The 26,250-nt window shown below is 54.3% G+C and overlaps 10 protein-coding genes and 1 non-coding gene across 11 annotated transcripts; 6 read left to right on the forward strand and 5 right to left on the reverse strand.

Annotated features, from left to right (window-relative positions):
• Nucleotides 1–2,343: 2,343 nt before the first annotated feature.
• Nucleotides 2,344–2,643, reverse strand: GLRG_01781 (uncharacterized protein; the record flags this gene model as incomplete). The annotated part of the gene is made up of 1 exon (XM_008093115.1): nucleotides 2,344–2,643. The coding sequence occupies one exon, from the start codon at nucleotides 2,641–2,643 to the stop codon at nucleotides 2,344–2,346; it is 300 nt and encodes a 99-aa protein (XP_008091306.1).
• A 1,308-nt stretch (nucleotides 2,644–3,951) lies between these two features.
• GLRG_01782 (kinesin motor domain-containing protein) lies at nucleotides 3,952–6,158 on the reverse strand (the record flags this gene model as incomplete). The annotated part of the gene is made up of 2 exons (XM_008093116.1): nucleotides 3,952–5,876; nucleotides 5,948–6,158. The coding sequence occupies 2 exons, from the start codon at nucleotides 6,156–6,158 to the stop codon at nucleotides 3,952–3,954; spliced, it is 2,136 nt and encodes a 711-aa protein (XP_008091307.1).
• Nucleotides 6,159–6,798: 640 nt separating this feature from the next.
• GLRG_01783 (uncharacterized protein) lies at nucleotides 6,799–8,071 on the forward strand (the record flags this gene model as incomplete). Its single annotated transcript, XM_008093117.1, has 3 exons — nucleotides 6,799–6,973; nucleotides 7,046–7,164; nucleotides 7,226–8,071. 3 exons carry the CDS (start codon nucleotides 6,799–6,801, stop codon nucleotides 8,069–8,071), a joined length of 1,140 nt encoding a protein of 379 aa, XP_008091308.1.
• A 1,682-nt stretch (nucleotides 8,072–9,753) lies between these two features.
• GLRG_01784 (major facilitator superfamily transporter) lies at nucleotides 9,754–11,452 on the forward strand (the record flags this gene model as incomplete). Its single annotated transcript, XM_008093118.1, has 3 exons — nucleotides 9,754–10,296; nucleotides 10,370–10,944; nucleotides 11,023–11,452. 3 exons carry the CDS (start codon nucleotides 9,754–9,756, stop codon nucleotides 11,450–11,452), a joined length of 1,548 nt encoding a protein of 515 aa, XP_008091309.1.
• A 1,633-nt stretch (nucleotides 11,453–13,085) lies between these two features.
• On the forward strand, nucleotides 13,086–15,237 carry GLRG_01785 (uncharacterized protein; the record flags this gene model as incomplete). The annotated part of the gene is made up of 9 exons (XM_008093119.1): nucleotides 13,086–13,176; nucleotides 13,228–13,277; nucleotides 13,329–13,463; nucleotides 13,528–13,648; nucleotides 13,705–13,777; nucleotides 13,840–13,960; nucleotides 14,017–14,271; nucleotides 14,349–14,538; nucleotides 14,588–15,237. 9 exons carry the CDS (start codon nucleotides 13,086–13,088, stop codon nucleotides 15,235–15,237), a joined length of 1,686 nt encoding a protein of 561 aa, XP_008091310.1.
• Nucleotides 15,238–15,716: 479 nt separating this feature from the next.
• GLRG_01786 (uncharacterized protein) lies at nucleotides 15,717–16,931 on the reverse strand (the record flags this gene model as incomplete). Its single annotated transcript, XM_008093120.1, has 2 exons — nucleotides 15,717–16,486; nucleotides 16,562–16,931. 2 exons carry the CDS (start codon nucleotides 16,929–16,931, stop codon nucleotides 15,717–15,719), a joined length of 1,140 nt encoding a protein of 379 aa, XP_008091311.1.
• Nucleotides 16,932–18,341: 1,410 nt separating this feature from the next.
• Nucleotides 18,342–20,396, reverse strand: GLRG_01787 (fungal trichothecene efflux pump; the record flags this gene model as incomplete). Its single annotated transcript, XM_008093121.1, has 7 exons — nucleotides 18,342–18,992; nucleotides 19,048–19,134; nucleotides 19,186–19,427; nucleotides 19,479–19,646; nucleotides 19,698–20,030; nucleotides 20,087–20,168; nucleotides 20,220–20,396. 7 exons carry the CDS (start codon nucleotides 20,394–20,396, stop codon nucleotides 18,342–18,344), a joined length of 1,740 nt encoding a protein of 579 aa, XP_008091312.1.
• An 892-nt stretch (nucleotides 20,397–21,288) lies between these two features.
• Nucleotides 21,289–22,125, reverse strand: GLRG_01788 (enoyl-CoA hydratase/isomerase; the record flags this gene model as incomplete). The annotated part of the gene is made up of 1 exon (XM_008093122.1): nucleotides 21,289–22,125. The coding sequence occupies one exon, from the start codon at nucleotides 22,123–22,125 to the stop codon at nucleotides 21,289–21,291; it is 837 nt and encodes a 278-aa protein (XP_008091313.1).
• A 1,013-nt stretch (nucleotides 22,126–23,138) lies between these two features.
• On the forward strand, nucleotides 23,139–23,219 carry GLRG_13057. The gene has a single exon. It is a non-coding gene; the product is annotated as a tRNA-Gly (tRNA).
• Nucleotides 23,220–23,518: 299 nt separating this feature from the next.
• On the forward strand, nucleotides 23,519–23,851 carry GLRG_01789 (uncharacterized protein; the record flags this gene model as incomplete). Its single annotated transcript, XM_008093123.1, has 1 exon — nucleotides 23,519–23,851. One exon carries the CDS (start codon nucleotides 23,519–23,521, stop codon nucleotides 23,849–23,851), a length of 333 nt encoding a protein of 110 aa, XP_008091314.1.
• A 650-nt stretch (nucleotides 23,852–24,501) lies between these two features.
• Nucleotides 24,502–26,187, forward strand: GLRG_01790 (AMP-binding enzyme; the record flags this gene model as incomplete). The annotated part of the gene is made up of 1 exon (XM_008093124.1): nucleotides 24,502–26,187. The coding sequence occupies one exon, from the start codon at nucleotides 24,502–24,504 to the stop codon at nucleotides 26,185–26,187; it is 1,686 nt and encodes a 561-aa protein (XP_008091315.1).
• Between the last annotated feature and the right edge of the window lie 63 nt (nucleotides 26,188–26,250).

The raw sequence follows: 26,250 nt of genomic DNA on the forward strand, positions 1-26,250 counted from the left end.
GCTTGTCCTACTTGAGATGTCTAAGATATGCTGGAGGCTACTCTAGAGCTGGCTAGGATTGTCCCCCGGACTTGTTGACCTGCCCGCCTTACGTCACATAGGAAGGATTGGGCCGTGGTGATTAACCCTGGATGCTCTTGCAAACGCGCTTTTGTTTGTTTCTTGCTGCTGTGCCAGTGGGCCCTGTCACCTCTGTTCCTTTGCTTCTATGCTATATACACACCTTTGAATCCACGCGTGGGCCGTATCGGGGTGGGATAGACCGTGGATTGACATGCTAGAAACATTATCCCAAAATCATGTACCAAAGCGTGGGGGGTGTCGCCTTTCCTGAGAAATGCTCCGACATTAACCTGCTGTTCCTGGAGCTTATCTGCTCTGCGACGCGGTGAGGACGAAATCATTTGTGTAAGGAGATAAGGAAGAGGCCGCAGTTAGTCTTCGGGGGATGGGGGTGACAAGAGATATCGTCGTCATGAATCGGACTGCATGTATACGGTTCAGCGGCTCACATGGCCATTTTGGGTTTCGGCAATCCCATACGGCAATGCCAGTTCGTCATGTCTGTTGAAGTTTACGCGAAGCACATCCCTAATGACGAATCCAGTGGAGCTACCTACCACGAGGCAAACGTTAATTCTATGGTCGATGAATCCTGTGAGAAGTATAATCATCGGCGACGACGAAAACCCATACACAAACACCTTAGCAATCAGTGCATCATTAACCCTGATCTAGGTCTCCAGCAGCTCGGGCCAATTTCTCATAAGCTATTCCCCTATCTCCGTGGTCTCTCGTAGTGGGGTGTTAATATCGACAGGCCTGAACTCGAGCATCCCAGTTGTCCTAGCCCGGGCCTTGGGCCGGATGTCCTTCCATCCTATGCCCCCCCCCCCACGAGAGGCAAAACGCGGCAATCGTGAATGCCATAGATAGGTAAAATTCACGGGTGATACTAGACACATATTCCGCGATCACTCCCGGGATGTCGTTCGCGGGTATGACCTTGCGGAACCCTGTGGCTCATACGTCAATCACAGCTGCCACATCGATGTTTGCAGAGTTATGTGCAAGGCTCTGCTTCAGCCTCTCGACCAATATGGCGATACCCAATGCCCAGAGCAATTGTGGCTCCAATGAACTGTGAAAATGCTATAAAAGAGATACTCATCATGATTTGCTCGGGTGGTAGGTTGGCCTGAACGGCGATGATTGGCCGGGTAGTGTTAGTGGAACGATGTTGAGAGTCAGCGAGGAATGGCAGACATCTCACCAACTGCAACACAACACCCCGCCCAACGACTGCAAGGATCTGATAGATGACCCATTGCGTGACTGTAGTCGTCGGCGTAAGGTGCCGTAAAGAGCGCGCTTACGATAATTGTCACGGCAGTCCCATCCGCCGCCCACGGTTAGTAGTATCCGAACTTGTCAACTGTGCCATGAAACCATAATACATGTTAGCGGCGCCTGGTTTCGTCTTGGCAAGTCTAGAACGCCTAGGTAAAGAGTCGTTACGTACTCTGTGAGCCTCCGTCATAGGCGAAAGCTTATTGTGACAGGATGCTTGGCAGAACATTAACGCCGCTCTGAGCCGGCGACGCCCCTACCGCCGTCTGGAAGTATCACGGGTGCAAGTAGATTTGGATCATTGCTGACCCGACAAGAGTGAAGTTTGTGGCAGCCGCACACCACACAGGTCTCTTACCGGCCATGGACGGCGGGATCAGTCCATTATCCCCTTTATGGTAGTTCCAAGCGATTAACGCTCCCAGCGCTCCCGCAGAGCCGCAGAAGGTTCTGATCACAACGGGACTTTTGTAAAATAATGCATCTCCGCCGAGCTCCAAGGCCACGAGGAGCACGACGACTGCAGCAGCACTCAATAAGAACCCCACGAAGTCAAGGTATGTATGTATTTGGGGAAGAACCTCATCAGCCTGGGTTTGGGGACTTGGTCGGGGATTTTGCACTGGGACAGGCAAAGAAGAACAAGGCCGTCGAGGGACATGTTGATGTAGAAGCCTCTCCGAGTTCATGCGTGATTCGAGTAGCTTCGACATGGGGCGGCTATTACGCAGAGCTTTCTTACTGCATCGCCAAGTGCCGTACTGCGTGATCACGCCACCAAGAACAGGGCCAAATACACTCCCACTAGTCAGAAATCGTAGGCGGCGCGACAGCACGATGAGACGAACTCTATCCAAGTTGACATTTTGGCAACTCGACAGGCCCGTTCGCTTCCCATATACCTCATACATCGTTTACGCCGAAGAAGCAACTCACGACCAATGACGAGATCCCAAGAGCTGTGAAGGGGGGATGTCGGATAGGTTCCAGAACCTATGACACTGTGATAAGCGTACCGGGTCTTTTCTCGAGCGGCACCGATCCGACGATTATCGTCAGGCCGCCGCTCATGATACCGGCACTTCCTACTCCAGCCACTATCGTGCCCATCAGCGGTTGAAACGCAGCATCGGCAACTTGGTAGGCGCTACCGTACCATCCAATGTCTTGGAGGGAGTGGAACTCGTCCGTGATCGCCGGAATAGCCTGTGAGGGGTCGATCGACACCGAGACCTGGATCTCACGGATCGAGTCTTTCCTCGCAGTAACGATGATGGAGTTGTAGAGGAACATCAGCCAACCGGTGACGACGACGCAGGTGACTACCAACACTAGGTAGATGCCCGAAAGATACTTCGTGTCTTGGGACACGGTCCTCAAGCCTTGGGATACATCATTATGCTGGTCGTCTCCCACGACCGGGCTGACTTACCCTGTAGTTGACGTCGTCATTGGGTAACACAGTTCGTCTGTAATTATGGACGGAAACATACCAGTGGATGTGAGCCTCTGGTTGATTGCCGATCTCTGTTTCTCTGTCATCGTCATGATGCTTCTCCTCCGTGTTGCGGTCGTCGCTGACTGGCCGTCCCGACTGCAGCCATGATCGACTTGTACCCAGTAGTTCAGACTCGGCGCAAGGATTCTATCGAATGAAGTGGAGGTGACATATTGATCGGCGACCAACTGTGATGCAGAAGGCATCGGCGATCTAGAGCACAGCACAGCTGGTGTTGTCCCATCGGGAATGAAGATTGGTTCAAGCCCAGCCCAGGGCTTCATGTGGTCAGCAACCCAGGTTCGGACCTAGAACGTTTCACACTGGTTCGTAACTCTAAAAAGTAGTGAGACTGAGATCGTTGGACACGAAATCGGGGCCGGGGAGGCGCCGACAAGTCAAACACATAATTATGCCCACGACTCATAGGCCGCCTCAAGGCTTGCCTTGCCATCTTCACCTGTGTCGGATCCCGACGACCGCTGGCACCGTATCAGTGGAAGATGGGGTTGGTCCTTGCTGCTTGAACAAACTTTTTGAAGTCGGTAGCTTTCTCCCCATTAGGGCCGGTCCGAGTCATGACATCGCCGACACCGATTCAAGACCGGTCGCCACTCCCGGAATCGAGTGGCTGTCGAAAGATGTGCTGCGGCAACGCGCTAATCCGTCCCATTGACATCAGACAGCCGAGTCATTTAGCCGCCGCAGTCCAACTGCCAACATTGTTTGCCTGCGTCTAGACTGCCAGGCTGATGAAAAGGGGCGTCATCAAGGAAACCTTTGGAAGTGGTTGGAGTCGGCAGTTGCCTGACTGAAAGCATTCTTGACGTATCTGGTAGTTGAAATTAACATGCAGTGTGGAGTGAAAGTTGGTGTGAAAGGGCCAGCAGCGCTTGGGACCAACGTCACCGAGTTGCAAAGAAACGAAAAAGGCCAGGCCCAAGTGTTGTATTAAGGTATATGCTGGCATTGGCACAATTTGCCACATGCTGAAAACGGCCCATCTTTCGAGGCTACGACCGTTCATATGCTTAACTCCAAGGAAACACCATACCCAATGCACCGTATGCCGTCTGATGCGCCGTGCCAGAATATCAATCCCTCTAAACAGCACCGACAAGCCCGTCGTACGCACGTTCGACGGTCCGACCGCCCATTCCAGGGATGGTCTTGAGCTGCGCCAATGATTCGATCTCGGCCTGGGCGTTCTTCTCCTCCGACATTGTGTCAAGGTAGTCGACAAGGTCCTGGGCCTTCTTGGACCCAAATCCGTGCAATCCCTTAATCCTCGCAAGGTCCCGGGAGTTAACAATGCTCAACAAATTCAGGGTCTGGGGAGATGGTGGTCCCGTGGATTCCCGGAAGTTCATCTTGTGGGTCTTGGTCGGCTTGGCCTTTCGGCTCTTCATCTTGGCCGAGACGTCCACAAAGCTCATGTCTTCATCAGCTTTGGCCTGCTGCTGGCACTCATCGTCACTCTCGTCCGTGATTCTCCTCCGCTTCTTCTCATGCTTGTCACGAGTCGATGCCGGGGCCCACGCTGTTTCGGCGGGAAGCCTGTTTCCAAGCTTTGAGCGCAACTTTTCGATCTTGCCCAAGAGCTTTGCCTGGCCAGGGAAAAACGGCAGTGCTTGCTCGTACATCTGCAGCGCGACAACATCATTGCCGGCCTCCTTCGCCTGCCTAGCCGCCAACAAGAAACGAAGCCCCTCCGACCGGGTATCGTCACGTTCCCGCTCCTCACTCTCGATGCGTCGCTCAAGTGCCTCCAACCGTCGGCGGACAGCGTCGTTTATGTCGGGGTGGGCGGGTGCTGGAGCCGGCTCGGTCGTCTTGCTCTCTCTAGATGCGAGTATCTCGCTCACCTTTTTCTCGACAATGGCCTCCAGTTGCTCCGCGGATATCGAAAGCTTCTGTTGCGCGGGTGGAGGGGGCCGGGTGGCTTTGGCAGCCTTGGGCGCCGACTCGCGGTCTGCGAGGGGCTTCCGCACCTGGGTAGTGTTGGCAGCCGGGCGTACAGGAGCCGCCGGCTTGCTACGATCAGTGTAGACGTTAAAAAGCTTGACCGGACGGGTGGCGTCGGCCTTTTCGGTTGCCTTGGCTGAGGCAATGGCGCCGCTGTGGATATTGTGGGCGTTGGCCAAGGGACGCAGAGGTTGCCGCTGCGTCATCGTAGAGCTGCCCGTGTTTGTACGCGGGGCCTGCTTGAAGACGACCTCGTTTTCGATCTCTCGAACCTCGATACGTTTGGCTCTGGAACTAACATTCAGGCTGCTCAGGGTGTCAAGGTGGTAGCTGCGAATGGGGGCCAGGTTCAGGATCATGATTGTGATGCCGTTGTTCTGACCCAGGCTGAGAATACGCGTCATCTTGGACTCGCGGTAGGGGATCCGCTTGTCCCCCCGAGAGATGGCGTCGATGCACTGGGACAGGACAAAGAGGCTCTTGTTGATGGCAGCTGACTCGACGAGTCTCTCCTTTCCGTTGTCCGTCCGACGATTGTCTTCGGAGCCAGCCAAGTCAATGGCCGACGCTGTGCTTTCGAGAACCTGATTGCCCGTCGTCTGGGTCACCTTGACCCGCATGATGGCATGGCTTCGGCTACTGTGAGCGTTGAGCTTGGTGGCGGCCGTGACGCGGTTGTTGTTGGCTTCAATGTAGAGACGCGAGAAATCCTGAAGGTCCTCGCAGGCGCGTTCTGACAGACCCACCACCATAGTCTTGCCGTCCTTCTCACGGAGAGGGAGGCCCGAGGGCTGACGCTTATCCGGGGGCTCGAACAGATCAAACACCTTGTCGTTGTAAATCTCGTAGTATGATAAGGCCACATCGACACTCGTCTCGCCACCCGTGTCCTTGGCAATCTTTTTGCCGCGTCGATACACGCCGCTCAAAAGGCGAGGAATCACACCTCGGTCCACCAGTTTCAAGCCGCCCCGCATCGTGTGTGTCTTGCCAGTTCCCGTGACTCCGTATGCAAAGATGGTGACATCTAGGCCCTGGAAGAGCGCCTTGATATGGGGCGCGACTGGAATAGTTGGTTAGTCATGTGGCTGTGCATCGTCTCGCGTCTCGCGGAGCGTGTTTTTTCTTTCGTACCCTCTGACGTAAAAAGCTCGTCCTGCGTCGTCGTCTGGTCATAGACGCTGTTGAAGGCGAAGGAAAATTCCTCGCTCTCGTTCTTGGGGTTCGGGATCTTGACCAACGTGGCCGGCTTGCCTTCCTCGGTGCTGTCGGCGCGAACAATGGTGTCCTTATCCAGCTCCTTGTCGAGGAGAGGACGAATACGCGCGACCACACGAACAGACATGGTGTGCCAGCCAGCTAGTACAGAGAGATTTTCGATCCGATATGTGGATGGGTGGGTGACAGCAACCTGGCAAGCAGAGTCGAACACAACAGACCAGAGCAGGGCGAGTGAGGACTTTGTCGGGATCGGATGGACACGCGATGGAGACGTCGGACGCGATGGTTGTAATAATGGATCGTCGAGATCCTTGAAAAGCAATTTGGCGTGACGCTCGGTCGAAGTGTGGGTGGCCTTAGATTGCAGGACTCGATGTATCGGTATAATGAATTGTTGTGCAAGGAACTGGATAACTAAGGAATTAGCACAAGACGTTGACGAACAGGGATCACGTCCGAGGGTCCGTCGTCGGGGCAACAGACGCTGGTCGTCCGCAAACAGGACTGATGCGGTCAGATGTGCATCACGTGTCTTGGAGTAGGTTCATGGTTCTGACAGTACGTACCGGAGGCTGATCGGAGCCACGTTTACCCGGGTGGCTGCAACGGGCCTCGGATTACCCGGAGTTCTACCGTGATGGCGGTCCGCCCGCCGCCTCAGCTCCCAGTCCCTGTTTGAGAAAGCTGCGAGAGCTTCTGGAGAGCCTTTAAGGTCACGATCCGATACGAACTACCGACGTCGTCAGCCTCTTCTGATGTCCGTCATGCGCACCCAATTGCCCTTGCTTCGGTCGACACGAGGTGCACGATGGGGCCAGGCATCTTCGTACGTCTGCCGGCAATGCAGGGGCATCCAGATCAGCGCTGCGCCGACGACTGAAGCTCCGCGAGTCGGCGGGGATGTTTTCGGTGCTCGAGATACATGGCGGGACGCTGCCGGTATGCCCTTTGTCATGTTTCCCCGTTGCGATCGCCGATTTTACAATGCTGACTTGAGACTCCGGGATTCAGATGCTCGATTCGAGGTCCTCGGCTCCCCGTACTCGCTGCTTTCCGTCACCTTGTCGCCGTCGCAGCAGCTTTACACGAGACGCGGGACGTTAGTCGGCGTCGCAGGCAAGGCTGAGAATGTAAGACTCGATGCTAGCGCTATACTTGAGGAAGAAAGTATTAAAGTAACGAGCGAAATAGGCCCAATCGACCCTCTCGATCCTCTCCCCCTTCACACGAGCCATCCTCGGCGTACCGTTTCTATATCAACGCATCTCGTCTTCGACGTCGCTGACGGCCTTGATATCAACCAAGTCGCCCACTACCACTTTCTCCGTCCTCCACCTCGATGGCACTACCGACTACATTGTATCGCAGCGCAACGCGCTCCTGGCATGGACGGGCCACACCCTCTCTGTGTCTCCCCGCATCAGCCGCGGTCTCTCGCTGGCCCATTGGGGAAGTACCCACCTCACCGGCCGTGGATTGGCCGCGCTGTCGTCGCCAGGTCAGGTCTACGAAGTTACACTCGCCGAGGGGGAGGAGTTCGTCGCGCACCCATCGCACGTGGTCGCGTACTCGGTCTCGCGCAACCCGCCATTGCCGATGCGCCTAAAGTCCAACATTCTCCGTTTCCAGGTCCCCAGCATCACCGGCTTCTTCCCCAAGACCAACTTCGTCAAGGCGATGCGCGACACGAGCACCTACAAGACCCTTTCGAGATGGATGTACTCCCTGCGCACCACGTTGAGACGTACGATTTGGGGCGACCGCCTGTTTCTCCAGTTCCGAGGGCCGACTACACTGCTCATGTCCAGCCGGGGCGTCAGAATCACCGATTCCCTCACCAACAAGGAGGTCAACGAGATCGCTGATGCGCCGGCCGGGACGGTCCCTGAAGCGGTCGAGCTAGCCACCAAGCCCAAGATGGAAGCGACACCGGCATTCAAGGAGCAGGCGCCCTCGGCCATTCACGTCGCGAGTGTCACGCTGGACGGCAAGGTCAACTTTGAGGATGCAAAGGACCTCAAGGAATTTGTGAGGTAGAGGAGGGGTCTGGAGGGCGAAACAAGGAGCCGGTGCATCCGGGCCAAAAAAGCAGGACCATGACTAAAGACGAACCCGACATTCACGGAACTGACCAATGTAAATCTACTGTGTAATAGACAACAAGGACGGGTCTTAGCACCACCGCCAATGATGCGCACATGTAGAGCAGACCGGCTTGGAGACATGTCAGCGCCAGCCGCGAGGTTCTTGTATGGGAATGAACGCAGCAACACCCACATGTTGTTGCCAACGCACAGTAGGCTCGGATATGTCAAGAAAATGGCGTCCTTAAAGCCGACCAGCCACAACCAACAGCCAGGTCTCCCGCTTCGTTGCAACAAGCTTCCCGCTGACAGCAAGCACATCGTCCACCACGTGGTGATCACGGACTTCAAGCCCATGTTCGTCAGTTAAACCCGCAGGCCTTGACTGTCATTCACGGCTGCCATGGCTACCTTGTCGAGCATTTGTCTGACCCGAGCGCCGAGTACACCCCTCGCGCGAGAATCAAGCGACATGATTGGTCACCCAAAAATCGGCCCCTCGGGCCTTCGCCTTTTTGTTCAAAAGCCGAGTAGCAAGACATGCCGATCCCCCGCGCCGGATGTGCTGTAAGTCAACTCTTTTCCGCGACGACTCATAGTCACTTGTTACTGGAAAACCCGCCTTGGTCGTGAAGAAAAAGACGAGGCTAAACCACGCCAGCTTCCGAGATCCTGCCGCGTGATCCGATTCAGCGCAACTATCGTCGCGGAAAAGGGTTGACTTACAGCACACCAGGATCCCATCCCCATCACTGGTTAAACCTGGGGACTGGTCATCCAACGGCAACGCAAATCTCGTCACTTGCGCCAACTGAACAAGCTTAAACTGAACCGTGCGGAAGAGACGTGTCAAAGTCTCCCAAGTCCTTCTCAGTAGTTATCCAGTAAGAAAGAAGAAGAACAAGGGTGCCGGTTCGAGAGTTGATCGCCACCGTTGCATCCCTTCCTCCTGCCCCTCCCCATGCAGGATATGGGGATCAGGAATTGCGTCGATCCTGAAGGGCGTGTTGTCAAATTCAAGCATGGGGCTGTTTGAAGTTGCTCTTCTCCGATATTCTCTCGGTCCCAGACTGAATTCCCCGAGACCGCGGACATAAAGCGAGTCAATCTTTTACCGTTAAATATTACACTCCCTCCCCTTGGATTCCATCAATAGTCTTGTCGTCTGAACACATCTTCGACCAGGACTCTTGCATCTGCATCCATCCGCCGTTGAGAAATAATAAGAAAAATAACAAGACTTGGCCACCACTCCGTAATCAAATCTCCGGAGCCATTCGCCAGCGAGGAACCCAACCAGGAGTAAACGTTGCATCGAAAACACGAAGATACTGAAAACGACGCGACCGTTTCGCCCCACTTACGTTTCCCTGTACGGTGTCCCTCATCGAGCGTTTCATTCCCATTTTGCTCCAAAGCGGTAAATAGGAATAACATCAACCAGCCGGAAAGGGGGGGTTCAAGAGGACAAATCGCCTTTGCGGGAGGGTTTTTCGAACAGCGGACGGGACATGCTCAGACAGAAAAAAAAGGAAAAAGAAAAAGAAGAGTAAGGAGAAGAAGGAACCGGCAGGAAGACGGCCACATAAACACCACAACACTGAGGTGAAGGCAACGGACCGACACAAGCAGAGGATGCGACACTCCAACGACGGCTTATCGACCTCGTCCGCCTCGTCAACCGTCATGGTCAGGTCGCACCCGGCGACGATGGCGGACGCCGAGAAGGCGGACCGGTTGCCGTACGACTCCTCCTCTTCGTCTTCAGCCCGTCATTCCCTCGACCGCGTCCCCTCACAACAGCGCGAGACGGACGCCAACATGTACCCGGAACCATCCAACGTTGCCGAGACCGACCTCGAGAAGGGCGGCCTAGCGCCCGTGCATCATCGCGTCGGCCCCAACGCCGACGCCGAGACCAAGCCTGGCGAAGGGGCGCCGCCGGCTCCCGCCGCCCCGCCGGGCATAAATCCGGCCGACTTCCCCGATGGCGGCGCCGCAGCCTGGAGCATGGTCTTTGGAGGCTGGTTGACTCTGTTCTGCACCTTCGGCTTGATCAACTGCGTCGGCGTGTTCCAGGCGTACTACATGCAGGGCCCGCTGCGCGAGTACCCTCCATCGACGGTCGCGTGGATCACCAGTATGCAGGTGTGGACGCAGACCTTCATGGGCGTCGTGGTGAGTTTCCATGTTCCGTGCCACCACCGGAAGTTGTGACAGCGCGTGCGCGTTCGCTAACATGCCGCCGCAGTTCGGTCGTCTGTATGACTCGTACGGCCCCAAGTACCTAATGTACGGCGGCACCGTCGTCTACGTCTTCGGCCTCATGATGACGAGCCTGTCGACGCAGTACTACCAGTTCATCCTGGCCCAGAGCATCGTTTCGTCCGTCGGCTCCAGCGCGTGCTTCAACGCCGCGATGGCGTCGGTGACGTCGTGGTTCTTCCGCCGCCGCGCCGCTGCCTTCGGCATCATTGTGTCCGGCTCATCCGTCGGCGGCGTCGTCCTGCCCATCATGATGAGCAAGATGATCGCCCAGGTCGGCTTCCCGTGGGCCATACGCGCCGTCGCGTTCCTCTTCCTGTTACTGCTGGGCGTCTCATGTCTGACAGTCAAGTCGCGGCTGCCGCCGCGGCCCCGTCCGCTCGTGCTCAAGGAGTACGTCGACAGCCTACGGGAGCCGCCGATGGCCATCACCGTGTGCGCCATGTTCCTATTCTTCTGGGGCATGTTCCTGCCCTTCAACTTTGTCATCTTGCAGGCGAGGGCCAAGGGGATGAACGAGAACCTGGTCATCTACCTGCTCCCCATTATGAATGCCACCAGGTGAGTGCAGTGCCCTCGGGGTCCGACGAACGAAGCCTCTCCCTCGGTTGGTCGGTCGTGCTGACGAATTAACTGTAGCATTCTCGGCCGCATCATCCCCGGCATTGTCGCCGACAAATTTGGCCGGTATAACGTCATGGTCCTCATCACCTTGGTCAGCGCCGTCTTCTGCCTCGGCCTGTGGATCCCCGGCAAGAACAACGCGGCCATCATCGTCTTCCTCATCATCTTTGGCTTCTCCTCTGGCGGCTTCATCTCGCTGGTTCCGGCTTGCATCGCCCAGATCTCTGACGTTAGACAGATCGGCATCCGCACGGGCACCGCGTTTGCCGTCCAGTCCTTCGGCGCGCTCACGGGCAGCCCCATAGCCGGCGCCATTGTCGCGTCGCAGGGTGGCAGCTACCTGGGGTTGCAGCTGTTCTGCGGCCTCGTGATGTTGGCGTCGGTTTTTGTCTTCTTCTGCGCGAGAACGGTGCAGGTTGGACTGCATCTGAAAAAGGTTGTGTGATGGAGTCCAGCAAGAAGCTGGGCGGTAATAAGCCGAAAGTTTGTTTAATCTAGAGGGTGTATTATACGTATAAGGTTTGGCTGTAGTCTCTGCTCCGGGCCGATACCAAGATATTACACCTAGGCGCCCGGCGAACACGGGACGGCCGATGTTGTGAACATCGGCCGGTACTTGTGTAGACCGGGCTGGACTTCGTTATACATGATGCAAAGACTGGCAAGACCGATCATGGGTCCATCATCGGTTTGAGGGAAATACCCAAGGGGACCGTCAAAGTGTTGCCGGGAGCCCAACTCATGATGGTGTACGGAGTAGACAAAATGCAAAGTACACAAGCAATCGATAGATTATGGAATGCAGATGGAGAAACCGTGGCACTTATTGTTCCGTAATGATTGTGCTGCACTTTACGGAGTTCCCCTCACTCATATCCGGAGCTCCGTCAGCCAACCCTGCAAGGCACCGATGATGGACACCAGGGACTGCAATGTAGTATCGGCCTTTACATACCGGCTTGGTTTAACTGGATGCTATTTTCTCGTTCTCTAGTCGCTTGTAGTGATGTCGATGATTGTGGGAAATTGTGCTCGAGCTCTTGGTTTTGTTCAAAGCATTTACGCAGAGGCTGTTCAATTCAAAGTAGTGCTGATGGTCCTAAGCAATTTCGAACATCTAATTAGTCATTCCTTGTCCAAGAATCCCAGAAAACATCGGGCTCATAGGCAATTCTGTCTAAATGAGTTACCACGAAGCCATGGAGAGGCGAGGTCTTCCAGAACATGTTGCCAAGGTAAGCCTCCCCTGTCCCGGCGTCGACCAGGTCTCGTAATCGGTGGTCAAAGGACGAAACGATCTTTTGTATAATTATGAGTGGTGAATTATGTCCAACCTTTGGCGTTCTCTGTATCATCTTTGGATCTAGTAGTAGGCCGATAGCGATTTTCCGCTCACCACAGCTATTGACTCCTGCAGGTACCCTTGTCAAAAGACGAGGTCCGTCAACAACCTCGGCCCCTATCAACGCGATGCAAATCTTTTGCTAGCGTGGCGCCCAGCCGCAAAAGAACCAACCGCCTGCAGGTTCTCTTGGTATTGGCTGTGAACTGGGATGTCTGCTGCTCAATTAACCGGAGCGTAGCATTCGGGTTCCAGCGGGCAGAACTTGTGCTTATCTGGACAAAGCTTGGCTGTCTTGGCTCGCCGAACCAATCTCTTGCCTCCTTCCAGATCCATCCTGGACCCGAGTCCAAAGGCCGGTCCGCACGCGGGGTAGCAATCTTGACGGAGGCGGAGTGGTTCTGGAAAAGAGGTCGGGACTGGAGGAAACGGAGCAGCCAAGGGCCCCAACGGCTCGACTCCCGGAACTTGGTAAACACCGCTGTCCGCCAAGAGTTTCGTTTCCTGCCTTTTTGAGAAATCGTGGAGACATGAACGGCCCTAGAACGATGCCAGACACTGGAGAACGAGGGCATTTAAAGAAGTTGGCCATGTCGCGCATTCGACCTTGTCTGGCTTATTGGTTCAGTCTCAACTCACCACAATTCTGCGTGCCTAGGATTCCTTTAGCTGCAGCAGAGCCTCGATTTGTCTCGTGTAGATTAAATTCAGTTCTTTCGCTTCAATTCCTCCCAGCATGCGCCTCAACTCGGTAACCAGCGCCGTGACGTTGGCAGCCGTTGCGGTTCAAGCCAGAGAGCTCCCAAAGGATGAGGCTCGCGCAGCCGGTACGGAATGTCTATGGATATGGCTTAGAGTGGCTTGCTAATATATAGCAGAGCTTTACGACTCGGGCGTGATCCACGACAGACTCATGTCTATGAAGATTGTAAACGGGCACCCTCGTCCACTCAAACATAGAAGCTAATCGTTCTTCAAGGCACACTGGGAAGCCGAAGAAGCCGTTGGCCTCATGAACTCGTCCCAATGGCCTAGACTCGGCTACACCAAATGCGTCAACGGATACGCCGAGGCGATCCCGGACAGCCCTCTGCACAAGTTCAAGTGCAAAAACGTAAGTTTTTTCGGCTGCGAGGATGCTCATCTTCAATGATGTTGACGCAGTCGCCCGCCCACAGATGGATCTCTATGACTTTGTCAACCATGCCACCCTGGGTTCGCCCAACACAGATTATCGTGGAAAGAGTGGAAGCTCCTCTTGGGGCTGGACTGACCCCGATTCCGGCCGAGAGTTCATCGGTGAGATACTCCTCCACGTAACAACCACAACCATCCATTCTAACCAGTAGAAATAGTCAGCGGCATGTTTGATGGATGCGCCTTCATCGAGATCTTGCCTGAAGGGAAGATGCTGAATCTTGGATTCTTGTAAGAATAACCACATGCTGCGGACGTGACGATGCAACCGATGATGGCTAACCAGTCACCAGGCCGACCTACTCACCTGTTGGCGACAGAGCCTACTGGCATGAAATCCGGCCCTATCAGCATTATATGCTGATCGGATCTGAGCTTGAGGGCCATGGCGTCCAGATCTTTGATATGAAGAAGGTGAGCCATTCTCCATGTCCAGTGTGGCACACCTTGCTAACTAGCCACGCCACAAGCTTCTGGATATCGAACCCGCCGCAGCGCCGGTCCTTTTCACAAACGAGGATGACCTTACCGGCCACTTCATCGAGTCTCTTCCGCTGGGCCGCAGTCACAATGTTGTGGTGAACGAAGAAGCCAAGTACGCCGTCGCCGTTGGTGTTCAGCCCCGCAACGAGGGCTGCATGGGCGGTCTTCACTTCTACGACATCGAGGACCCGAGCAATCCCGTCTTCCTGGGCTGCGACGGTCAAGACGGCTACGTTCATGATGTAAGTCTCTTGAACAATAATAAAATTCGCTTGAGAGGCTCGCCTCCTGAAGTTGTGTGCTCACCTCATTCTTTCAGGCGCAATGTCTCATTTACCGGGGGCCCGATGCCAAGTACAACGGCCGTGACATCTGCTACGGCTACAACGAGGACACGTTGACCATCTACGACGTTTCTGACAAGAAGAACTCCAAGATCATTTCCCGCACGAGCTACGAGGGCGCCACCTTCACCCACCAGGGCTGGGTTAATGACTTGAACTGGCAAGGTAATGCGTGCCCGAAGTACTGGAAGGAGCCCAGCTGACATTTTGGTAGAATGGCTCTTCATGGATGACGAGTACGACGAGGATGACTTGGCGGGCCCTGCTGCTGACGGATACCCGGTGACTTACATCTGGGATATCCGATCCCTGGAGGCCCCTCGCCAGACCGGCATCTTCAAGGGCACCGTCAAGGGCATCGACCACAACCAATATGTCGTCGGGGACTTGCTCTTCCAGTCGAACTACGGCGCCGGCGTCCGTGTGTGGGACATCTCTTCAGTGCCCGAAGACCCCACTGGTAACTCAGTTTGCGAAATTGCATACTTTGACATCTACCCCGAGGACGACTCCCTACCCGGGGGTGGTGCGATACAGTTCTCCGGCACGTGGTCCTCGTATGCCTATTTCAAGTCGGGCTTCATCTTTGTCAACACGATTGAGCGCGGTGGCTACCTGGTCAAGATGACCAAGAGGGAGGAGTGCAAGCCCAAGAGCTGCAGCGCCGACAACTGCCTGCGCGCCCTGAGGGCCTCCAACGTTCCCGGCCGGCTAGAGGAGAGCCAGGCGTTCTGCGGGGAGTTCACAAAGACCTTCATCGCGGATATTGCGGTTGTTCCCCAGTATGCCGCAGAGGCTTGCCCAACCAACGTCATCTCTAGGGTGAGCTCCGCCTGCTCATGCTTGCCAACTCCCACTGCATAAGTGCTCAGCGACATGCTGAGGATATGTCGTCTAGGGCAAAGTAGTCAGGATCACCTGTAGATTATGTTAGTAGTCTTTAATGTTGAAGTCCAGCCAGTGTTCAAAATAACTAGGGTTGGCATCAGTGGTAGATCGTTCCGCCAAGTTAGCGAATGACCTTTTAACATATGCTCAGTGAAGGAAAACTATTACATTGCTGAGAATGATTTGCCAGCGTACAAGGATGACTCTATGTTAGTCACATGACATTTCACCAGTATAAGCCTACTCTCCTCCCGCCAGGGAAGGTTGATTGACGGAAAGAAAGTTGGTTTGGTTTATGAGATGAGCGGTAGCTGTGTAACAAAGCCGTCTCTATACGCCATCCATCTTCAGAATAGCTATGCGTAGTGAATGTTTATAGAATACAGACACAATGCGAGGTTTATGCAGGCTGACAATTCCGTCGATGAGACTGTTGCAGAAGAGCATCTTTTCTATCAACAAGAGGCATCGACTGTGGGGGCAGCACTGGTGTCGGCGACTCGAGAGGAGGCGGCACCGGTAGCGGGGCCGTTGGGGGGAGCGCCGCTGCCACCGCCGCCGCCAGAGTTGGAGTTGACAACACCGCCCCCGGCATAGTAGAAAGCGGCGGGGGTGACGCTGCTGAACAGCGTGGTGTTGATACCAAACGCCATCCAAGCAAAGAGACCGTCGGTGATGCTGTCGCCGAGCAGGGTATACTCCATCAGCGGATCAACTCCGTTGGTGGCAGTCTCCTCGCCGAAGATGCCACCATTGGCGTTGGTGGTGAGCTGCTGGGTGTTGGTGTTGTAAGGGGCAAATCCTTCGACAGCAGAGATGAGTTCCTCGTCGAAGAAGGCCTGACCGACGTGGCTAGCAGTGTTCACGCTGCCGAGGGTGTTGTTGGCGGAGATTGTGGCGTTAGTGTGGACGAGCAAGTGGATGTGGGTGGTGCGGGAGGTGTAATGGCCAGGGAAGATGGACTCGAACTGGACGACACCGTCATCGTCGGTGAGCTGGATGCCACGGAGAAACGTGTTGTCGATGTTGCTCTCGTCGGAGGAGTCACCGTTACCCGAGACGACGATGCCGCTGTAGACGCCGGTGGCGTTGCAGTGCCACATCTCGAGATAGACCTTCGGCACAGGCTCGCAGGTCTCGACGTCAACGACTTGGTAGTCTAGGGTGATATCTATGCCCTCTTGGTCGTCGATGAGGTTGCGGCGTACGTACTCGCCAGAGACGTCTGTGATAGGGGTGCCAGTCAGCACATGAGATCACGGAGGGTTGTCTGCCAAGACGCTACCTGGGTTTTACTTACAGTAAGGGCCCTGAGTCACCTCGGGGGTTAAGATGCAGGACTTGCTGCCGGAGAACAGGGTGGCAGCCTTGGTGTTGAGGGTGTAGCCGAGGTTTGTCGCGTTGTGGCTTGTAGGAAGAACGCCGGCGGAGTCACGCTTCTTGATGTTACGCTTCTGGCGAGCCTGCTTGACCTGGAAGGTGCGGCGAGCGATATTGCGAGCCGTGAAGCCACGGGCTGTGAGCTTGTTGGCGCAGTGGCCGAGGTTGGAAGGCTTGACAGTGCTCAAGAAAGCGCGGCGCTCAGCAATTTCCTCGGCGAGGTCGTGACCGGGGTGGGCAACAGCTTTGGAGAGAAGGGCAAGGGCGGTGGCGACGGAGGAGAAACGCATCCTAACGGTGGTCTCCTGAATTATGAAAGAAGGGCAGTGGCTTAAGTGAAGGGCTCTAGGAAGCGGGAGTCGTGTTATTGAAGAGTGAGTGTGATCTGATAATGAGCATCTATCCTATTCTTGCCGGCTTCGATCTGGAGTTGTTATAATCAATGGGGCCCTACTTGAACTCTAATCACATACGAATCCCTCCACGAGCCGCGTCACCACGTTGACGCAAGTTCGTTGCTCAGCTTGCAGTGTGGATACAAACCCACCATCGATCTTCCCAAGCCTCGTTCACTGGGGATGTGTGGGCGATGGAACCAGTAGGCTTCTAATTTCCTGGACTTCAAAAGAGGCAGAGTTCTTAAAGCAGAATAGACAAGCCTGGCTCTGAATATATTTGACACCAGCATTCCCCTTTGTAGAGATGACCGTGGGAACTCGGTGCTCTCACCAACATGGGTAGTACATAGTATTAAGTCGGGATTAGGACGACATCGAGGACGACAACAAACTGGCCCAATCTGGGGCATACTCTAGTTTCATTGGCACAGAGATCATTGTAAAACCCTTATAGATCCAAATACCTTATCAGGATCTTAACCGGTTCTTCTTAGCCTACAACCAGCCATGACCCAAGAATAACAAACCAACCCCCTCGCGGATACTACCTCCATATACTTTACTTTACATTATCCTTGCCTTCCAGCACCCCGAAAAGCACAATGTAGTGGGCGAGCCAAGCCAAGCTTTCGGATGTGGTATTACGCGCAAGCTCTTTTATTCAAGGCGGAGTCGCCGTCGTTTAAGCCTCCTTTCCTCTGGGAACACTCCCACATGCCGAAACAGATCCCACAAGACGAATAGGGACATTTTTTGGCATCGCCCAACCGACTTCGGCTGGTTTCTTAACTGACATTTCAACAATAGACTTCGAGAAAGGATCATGATTTGTACCCGAATCTGAGCCACATCGTCATGGGTAGTGCCGATCACGTTCAAGCCAGATCGGTATATTGCTCATGACCGTGGGCTCCGATCTATTCATCACACTGGAATAAGCCACAACTAGTCCAGCATATCGATATCCATACCCATTCTAGCTCCGGGTTATCGTCGAAGAAGCGGTTTTGATGTCTCCCCCCACTTTGACGACGTGGTCATGCCGTCGATGCGAGACCTTCAACAAACTTTTCAGAACTTTTGCTCCGACAACCATCTTGTCGAAATGTCAAATTGGCATCTCTGAGGCTCCAGAAACTCAACCTCTCGCGAGCCTTCATCTTGTGGTCTGATACATCTCAACGTCTGACAGTTATTGAAGCAAGCATAGTTTCTCAGAAATAGGCTCGGATGCGATCTATTAATTAGTACATAGTTTCAACCTTTCCTCTGAACCACTGTGGCCCAACGAACAAAAAGTCATCATGATCTCTTTCCATTCCCCATCCGTCGTACAACTCTGTCCGTTAAATGCTCTTGCGCGTCTTTGGCGAACAAGCACCCAACTATGGCAATAGCCCCGAACCCTAGACTTGCTAGATATACAGTCTCAAAAGCCTTTGTGTACGCATCGGGCAATACTTTCGTGACGGCAGCCTTCACAGCGCTGGTCAAGCCGGGGAAAGCTGCCAGCTTTCCTGCCACTGCCGCTTTGATAAGGCCTGGGAGTTGACTCTCGGGCAGTCCCGCGGCGACAGCCGGGCCGCTTATGGCCGCGGGAATCTCGGTAGCGAGGCGGTTGGACAGGATAGTGGTATACACAGCAACGGCGATAGACCCCCCAGCAGAGCGGATCGACGCCAAAAGACCCGACGCGAGCCCGATGTCTGATGGCTTGCAGAATAGCGGAGCCAGAGCGAGAGATGTCAGTTCAATAAAGCCGACGAAGAAAGGCCCCAGTATTGTCAAGGCGATTCCGGCATTTAGCGTTTCGGGGGTCAAGGACGCGAGAGCGCCAACGAAGCCAACCATTGCAAATGTCGAGAATACTATCCAATATCGGGCATTTCCTCCCCATCTGATGATTACTCCTGCGCAGATCTGGCCTAGTGCTGTCGCACTGCCCACAGTCGTCTGCAAAAGGGTAAGTTGATGAACAGGTATGTGCATCATTGGAAGATCCGCTTACCGAAAGCCAGCCAGCGTATGTAATGTCCGTTGTGTAGAGCGCCTGAACCTGCTGCGGCCAGAGAAGGACAGCGGAGTAGTAAAACATCTGTCGCATGTTTAGCAAAAGCGGACAAAGACCGATACCGCGTCTACCTACGGTTGCAACTGTCGCGCAGCAGACCAGCGACATAAAGCCCCGGTTGGCGAAGAACTTGACCGGAATAGCAGGATATTTGAGGTCCGCGAACGCTTCCCAGCAGAAAAGTGCCGCGAGGAGGGCAGTGCCGATAACCAAAGTCGAGATGGTGGCCGCCGAGTCCCAGGGGAACATCACTCCTCCCCAAGAAACACCCAACAAAAGGAGGGTAAGACCTACCGTCCAAAGGAAGATCCCAACATCTTTCCCCATATCAGCATTATAACAGGTAAGTTGGTGGGGAGTTGACTCACAGTCAAGTTCCTTGAGTAATTCACGTTTGGTCTTGCGGTCATGGAGCAGATCGAAAGTGGGTGGATGATAAAACAAATAGAGTAGAACGATGGCGAGACCAACAACGATGATGTTGATGTAAAAGCACCATCTCCAGCTCAAGTTGGGGTTTTCGACAAACTTCCGTGCTGGTCGGTATTAGCAAAGAATGGCGCTTTTGTCGTGTAGCAGATGCTTACCGATGAAAGGACCAAAGGTCGGAATAGGGGCGTTGGTCAGAAATATCAGAGACAGCACGTTGGGACGATGCTTATTGGGAACTAATTCTCCGATAGCAACGTTAAAGCTGAGCTGAACCGTCTCACCCAGGCCATACACGGCGGCGCCAACAATGAGAGTTTCGACATTCTTTGCGACAGCACAAATAACGATACCGAGCATGGCGACAATGTTACCGCCAATGAAGAACCAGCGTCTGCCGAAAAGGTCTGACAAGCGGCCGAGGATCGTATACGTAAATGACAACGACAGCGTTCTCGCGATGTTTACCCAGGATATATACGGGCTCGGGCCTAATAGCCGAAATTAGCTTCTAGGAATGAGAGGTAAGCATTGCGAATTCTCATACCAATATCGGCATTGATAAACGTCAGTACGTTGGTTGGCAGTATCAGAAAGATGTAGGCTGATATCGCCGAGAGGCAAAACCCCTGTCATGGTATAAGTCACTGGATGAGGAAATCACATAAAATTCAACTGACCGCCATGGCACCTAAGAACTGGGGAGAGAAGTAGTATCCAGGAGGCAGATCGTCTCCCAGCGCATCCGAACATATCGAGGAGGCGTCATCTCGGTCGATCGACAGGTCGAGATCGCGATACCTATTCATCGACGTCCCATCGTGCTCGTGGTAGGACTCAGACTTCGTGGTGTCCATGACGAATAGTCAGGGGACTGATATGCGGGAGCCAGCTCACACGGAATTGTTGTCAGGTGTTCGATGAAGAGGATCGAGTTTGTCGAACCGCCATGAAGAGATCTGCTCCCTTGAACGAGGCCGTGCTCGAGTCTTGTACACCCTTGAGTTAAGGTGTCGATCTGCAAAAAGGAAAAAGAAAAAAAGGACGAACATGGAGGAATGTATAAGCAGCAACAGAAAATGATAGATGACAAGCTGTGTTGAGATGAACTGGAGGGCACAGAGCCTGTGTTCGGCCCGCCGCCACTCCCTCCCTAGTCATTCCTGATTAATAGTACATAGTAGCTTGTGTGCGCAAGCAAGGTCTTCCCCGGAGAGCTCGAACCTCTCCGAAACTCATTCATGGAATCGGTTTAGGCGACGAAGGCCTCTCTCTGCGCTGTTTTGCGCGACCCGGCAGGGAAGAACACTGGACGAGTTGAGGTAGGTGTCTGCTGGTGGCACATGTTTTGCAGGGGTGGCAGAGCTGAGAGCTCAGTGTCAAATCATGGGATTGGTTGAGACTTGGGAACGATGGTGTGGTAAAGAGTTCCCCGGGCTTTGAAACCATATCCCGAGCTGGTCCGGGAAGCCGTCTCATCTGGAAACGGCTACTGCTCAATATACACCACTTCATGTACTCGGAGCAGCAATAGAAGCATTCATATGTCATGCCAACTCACAGGAGCTTCGTCGATTGACTCGCCAAGGCTGGCAGTCCGCCAAGTCTACACTATCAGCTTGCTCGCCACGAAGTGCTGCGTGTGGGTTGAGCAGAGCATGAAAATATACATAGAAGTGGTTAGTCGGGTTGCCAATATAGGGTCTGATAACCTTTATGCTGGTGGGCTTGTTTTTTGGAATTATATTGTTACAGTCGACTGCCCTTCCAATTGGGTTCTCGCTTCTCGGAAAACGCCTTGAGACCCTCGATGATATTCTCGCCCTTCTGCAGCTCCGCAAACTCGTTTTCCAAAGTCCATTCGGTCGCCTTCTCTACCGATGCCGTCTCCCAGCCCTGTCTCAACCCTGCTCTGGTGCAGATGATGGCGTCTGGGGAATTGGCCGCAATCATTTTCGCATAACGCACCGCCTCATCAAGAACATTCTCCTTGGGCACCACCTTGTTCACGACCCCCCATTCTGCCATCTCTTGTGCCGAAACATTGCGTCCCGTTAGTGCAAACTCACTTGCTCTTTGGAGGCCGATTGTCCGTATAAGCCGCGGCAGAGCGCCGCCGATGGCCGCAATGCCTCTCTTGACCTCCGGAAGTCCGAAATATGCATCCTCTGCGGCTACGACAATATCGCAATTGACAACAAACTCGCACCCACCGCCCATCGCGAGGCCATTGACGGCCGCGATGACGGGCTTCTTGCCCAGTCGCCGGCTCAAGGGCGTGAAGGCGGGAGCGTTGCCCATGCGTTTACTCGGGTCGGCGTTGGCTGCCATGCTGGCGCTCCACTCCTTCAGATCTGCCCCGGCCGAGAACGCCCGTCCTGTCCCGGTGATGACTGCAACGCTAAGATTGGGCTCTTGGTCGAACCACTTCCATACTGAGTTCATCTCCCACTGTGCTGCTGTGGACATGACGTTGAGGTCCCTTGGTCGGTCCATTCTCACAAGAAGAACACGCGGTGCCGGATAGGAGAGCTTGAGAAACTCCGGTGTCGCCGGTGGTGACGTCTGCTTTGGCGAGGATGTCATCATGAATAACGGAATTGCTGGGGTGTCCGGAAACGTGACCCAACAAGGTTTGGTGTAAAGATCTTGCAGATTTGTGCGGTAAGTCACGGTATTACACTGTTTGCAGTTCGTAGGGAGAGCGTATGTAAGTGTAAGGCTCACGTCCGCATGGCACGCATACTGGCCCTGCGCTTGACGGTGACGGCTGTATGTTTTTCTTCTTCTTTTTCAGGCCAATGATTCTTACTTTGATGCGCTTGTCCAATCATATTTCCCTCGACACGTTTCCAGAGTTGCAGTGGTGGGGGAATGTGAAGCACGGCAAACGTGAGTTCCGTGCCCCCGCAGCCTCTCTGGAAATACAATTCCGCATGGCGTGTTCAAGTGGGCATGGAAATCACTGAGCGGAAGTGTTCATGCTCGTTCGAAACCCGTCACTGCGCATTGGCCAGGATACCCAATGACGGCGTGCATTAGGCATAAACCCAACCCAGTTAGAAATGTTCGTTAGTCAACCTGGTAAGAGTGATTGGTGGAAATGCTACCGCCCCTACACCATGTATGGATGATACCCAAAGCTGTGCGGGATTCGTAGGATCTAATAGACGATCCAAGCAACTAACAACAGCCACATTCATCTACAGGAATGGCCGCTCCCAGTACCAGAAACTCAGTTCCTTGACGGGTAGAAAACCAGTATCCCGCTCTCGCCGGCGCGTTGCCTCGATGCCGGATGCTGATCGGCAACCACCGAACGATGGGCTGGGTAACGTTCTAATGTGGTGAGCGATGTCGGTTGAGGAGGCGCACAGCTGGGGCTCGGTGAAGGATATGCCGGAGGCGATGCTGAGAAGCAAGAACGCGACTAGAGATCCTGCAGTATATCATGAAGAGAAAAACTCGCAATACTTCGCGTCACATCTGAAGACGGACGTTAACATATCGCTTCTCAGCGATCAAAAGGGGATTATGAAAATAAGCACATGCATCGGGATATAAGTCTCACATCAAAACATTTTGACAATAGCAACACCGCGCCGATGGTTTAGTGGTAAAATTCTCCGTTGCCATCCAGCAGCGTCGGGGAGCCGGGGGTTCGATTCCCCCTCGGCGCATTCACACTTTTGCCAATATGATGGCTGCTTTATCATCTATATTCGTCAGGCTGGTGAAACAATTTTGGCTGTCGTACGGATACAGAGCTGTTGGGGACAGGCCGTTATAGTACCTCTTAAACAGTGTTAAGGAATGGATTTTTTTAGCTAATCTGCTAAACATATCTTGGTTTTGTTAGATGTCGCATTATTCTGGCAAGCAGCCGTGGAAGGCCTGCTTTTGCTTGCAGCATCTTGGCATGGCCATTCGATCTGGATGGATGCATGCTAACGATCAATCACAGAGCCACAGCATTTCAATGCCGTGCCCCTTCCGTGCTCTGGCCAACCCACATGCGCGTCTCAAGGGTGTCACCGGGGTAGACGACATTCTTGAATCTGGCGCCGTACGCCTTGAAGCGGCGGGGATTGCTGCCGCCCAGCGTCTGCAGCAGACCATGTGCGACTATGATCCAGGTGCCGAGCTGCTGGGGAATAGATCCCTTGAAGCCGGCACGCTGGCTCAAGGCCTCGTCCGCGTGGGAGGGGGGGGGGGTGAGGTTGTAATTACCGCGGAGCCGGTACAAGAGCGCCGCCGCCGGGGCCGTCTATCCGTCGTCCATGAGGAATTACCGGCTAGAGAGCCGCTTTGACTTTTGGAGGCACAGACACAAAGGTATTGTGAACTTCATTGGGCAATGCCCAGCTGAGTAGTATCAATATATTCCCTTTGTTACCAGAAAAAGCAATGCCAACTCAATATCCTACTCTGTACCGACGAAATTCCGGTTCTCGAGTCGAAGCCAAAACCGTACTGACCTGACACTGCTGCCTCATCACACACTAGATGCAAGGATGATCGTGGGAAACGTGATCCACGACGACGACGGCGACGAAACCGCCCAGAGGGCGATAAGAAAACAAACGTGTCCTCGATCTCATGAGAAATGCATGCGCTCGCCCTTCCGGCTACCCACGGTGGCAATGTAAGGCTTCCGTCACTCGGCCACACTGCCACCTGTCATGCAGATGTCGTACCACCCTCTACGGACGATGGCTGCCATGCGATGTATATGTCCAATAAGCTGCCACACCCTTGTTACACGATTGATGTGAGCAAAGCCGACTCGTCTCCGAGTCGATCCATATCAAGCGTGGCCAGCAATGGCCATACCGCCATGCAACCGTCGTGTTCCCTTTCATTTTGAGCATCCCGCGATAACCAAAAGACGACCAAGTCGGCCATGCTTTGAGTCGAGGATCCGAAATCGGGAACGCAGTACACCCGCCGGCTGTCGCAACCATGAAAATATACACATCACGGCCCATTGATATACCTCGAGATTTGAACCTCACCGAGCTGCTCCACACTAGTGTGGCCCCATTGCCAGAGTCCCAAGTCATCGCGGCGGATAGTCTTACGAACCGGAAAATTAGCCTCGGCGAGCTCAGGGATCGCGCAGGGAGAATTGCAAAGGGGCTGAAGGACGTACTGGCCCCCCCGGATCAGGCTCGTTGGGTTATCGCGCTGCCAAACAGCGTGGAGTTTCTTGAATTGTTCCACGCGATATTATGGACAGGAGGAGTCGTGTGCCCCATAAACCATGCACTCAAAGTCTCGGAGATTGGCCATGGGCTCGCTGTCTCGAGACCGCACTTTGTGGTGGCGTACGGCCCGACGATGGCCGCTGTGCAAGAGGCCGTGGACGTGGCTACGGAGGACCTCGGCGCACAGGATATAATCTGGAAGCGACCACTGATGATGTCGATCGTGGAGCCATGTCGAGGTGCGAAGCATATCCCTGATGACTTTATGGCTTCGACTAGGCTGCCCATTCCTCACTGGCCCGATACTTCTGTGCGCCTCGCATCAATTCATCTCTCTTCCGGAACAACAGGAAAATCAAAGGGGGCTGAGCTCACGCATTTCAACTTCGTTTCCAACGTCATGCAGCTCGTTGCCCTGGATGGCGGTCGCCGAATGTTCAACCCGTCATCGCGAACGGTCGCCTTCACGCCGTGGGCTCACATCGCCATGACGACGGCGCCCGTCTTCCTCGGACCGTACACGGGGATGTTTCATCATGCCATGCCGCAGTACAACATCGAAGAACTTGGACGACTCGTCGAGTCCACGCGAGCTACTGTGTTCCAAGGCGTTCCCAGCGTGATGCTGGCCCTCGCCGACTCCGATATCACGGAGCGCTACGATTTCTCCAAGGCGCAAACTATCATCGCCGGCGGGACGCCACTGAAGCCAGAACAGCTCTCAAGGTTGCTGGGCCGGGCTCCGTGGAGACTTCTGCAGGCATACGGCATGACGGAGGCCTCGGGTTACGTGGCTTATCAAGAGCATAACGAGGATGTACCGGATGGCTGTACCGGTAAGCTGTTGCCCGGCATCGAAGCCGCTCTGAAGAGAGAGGGAACGACGGATGATGCACCACCCGGCGGTCCAGGAGAGCTGTGGCTGCGCGGGCCCAACATCACACCCGGATACGCCTTCGACCCAGGCGCGAAGCGAGCTGCGTTCCCCGTGGAAGGCTGGTATAATACTGGAGATGTTTGTCGTATAGACGAACATGGTCGCGTGTGGGTTATTGGCCGGACAAAGGAGTTAATCAAGTATCAAGGCTTCCAGGTCAGTCCCATGGAGTTGGAGAAGATGGTCAATTCACACCCCCACGTCCATGAGGCGGGTGTTGGGCCACTATGGGATGAGAGCCAACTGACGGAGGTGCCTGCCGCATGGGTTGTGTTGAAGGATGATGGGAGGACGGCCAAGGGAGAAGTCATTGCCAAGCTGAGAGACATCCAACGAGCTGTGAATGAGCAGGTCAGCGGTTACAAGAAGCTCAGAGGTGGTGTCTGGGCCGTCGACAAGATCCCAAGGAACGCAACTGGTAAGATTCTCAGGCGAGAGTTGGTCAGGAAGATTGATGGCTTGTGTTCGCGGGAGCAGTCCGGAAGAGTATCCGCGAAGCTCTGAGTGTGTCAAAAAAAGGAAAGAAGAGATTGGTTGGAACTTGAACGTTGATCCGCTGTCAAGGAC

This window comes from Colletotrichum graminicola, assembly GCF_000149035.1.
Source record: "Colletotrichum graminicola M1.001 genomic scaffold supercont1.7, whole genome shotgun sequence".
NCBI lineage: Eukaryota > Fungi > Ascomycota > Sordariomycetes > Glomerellales > Glomerellaceae > Colletotrichum > Colletotrichum graminicola.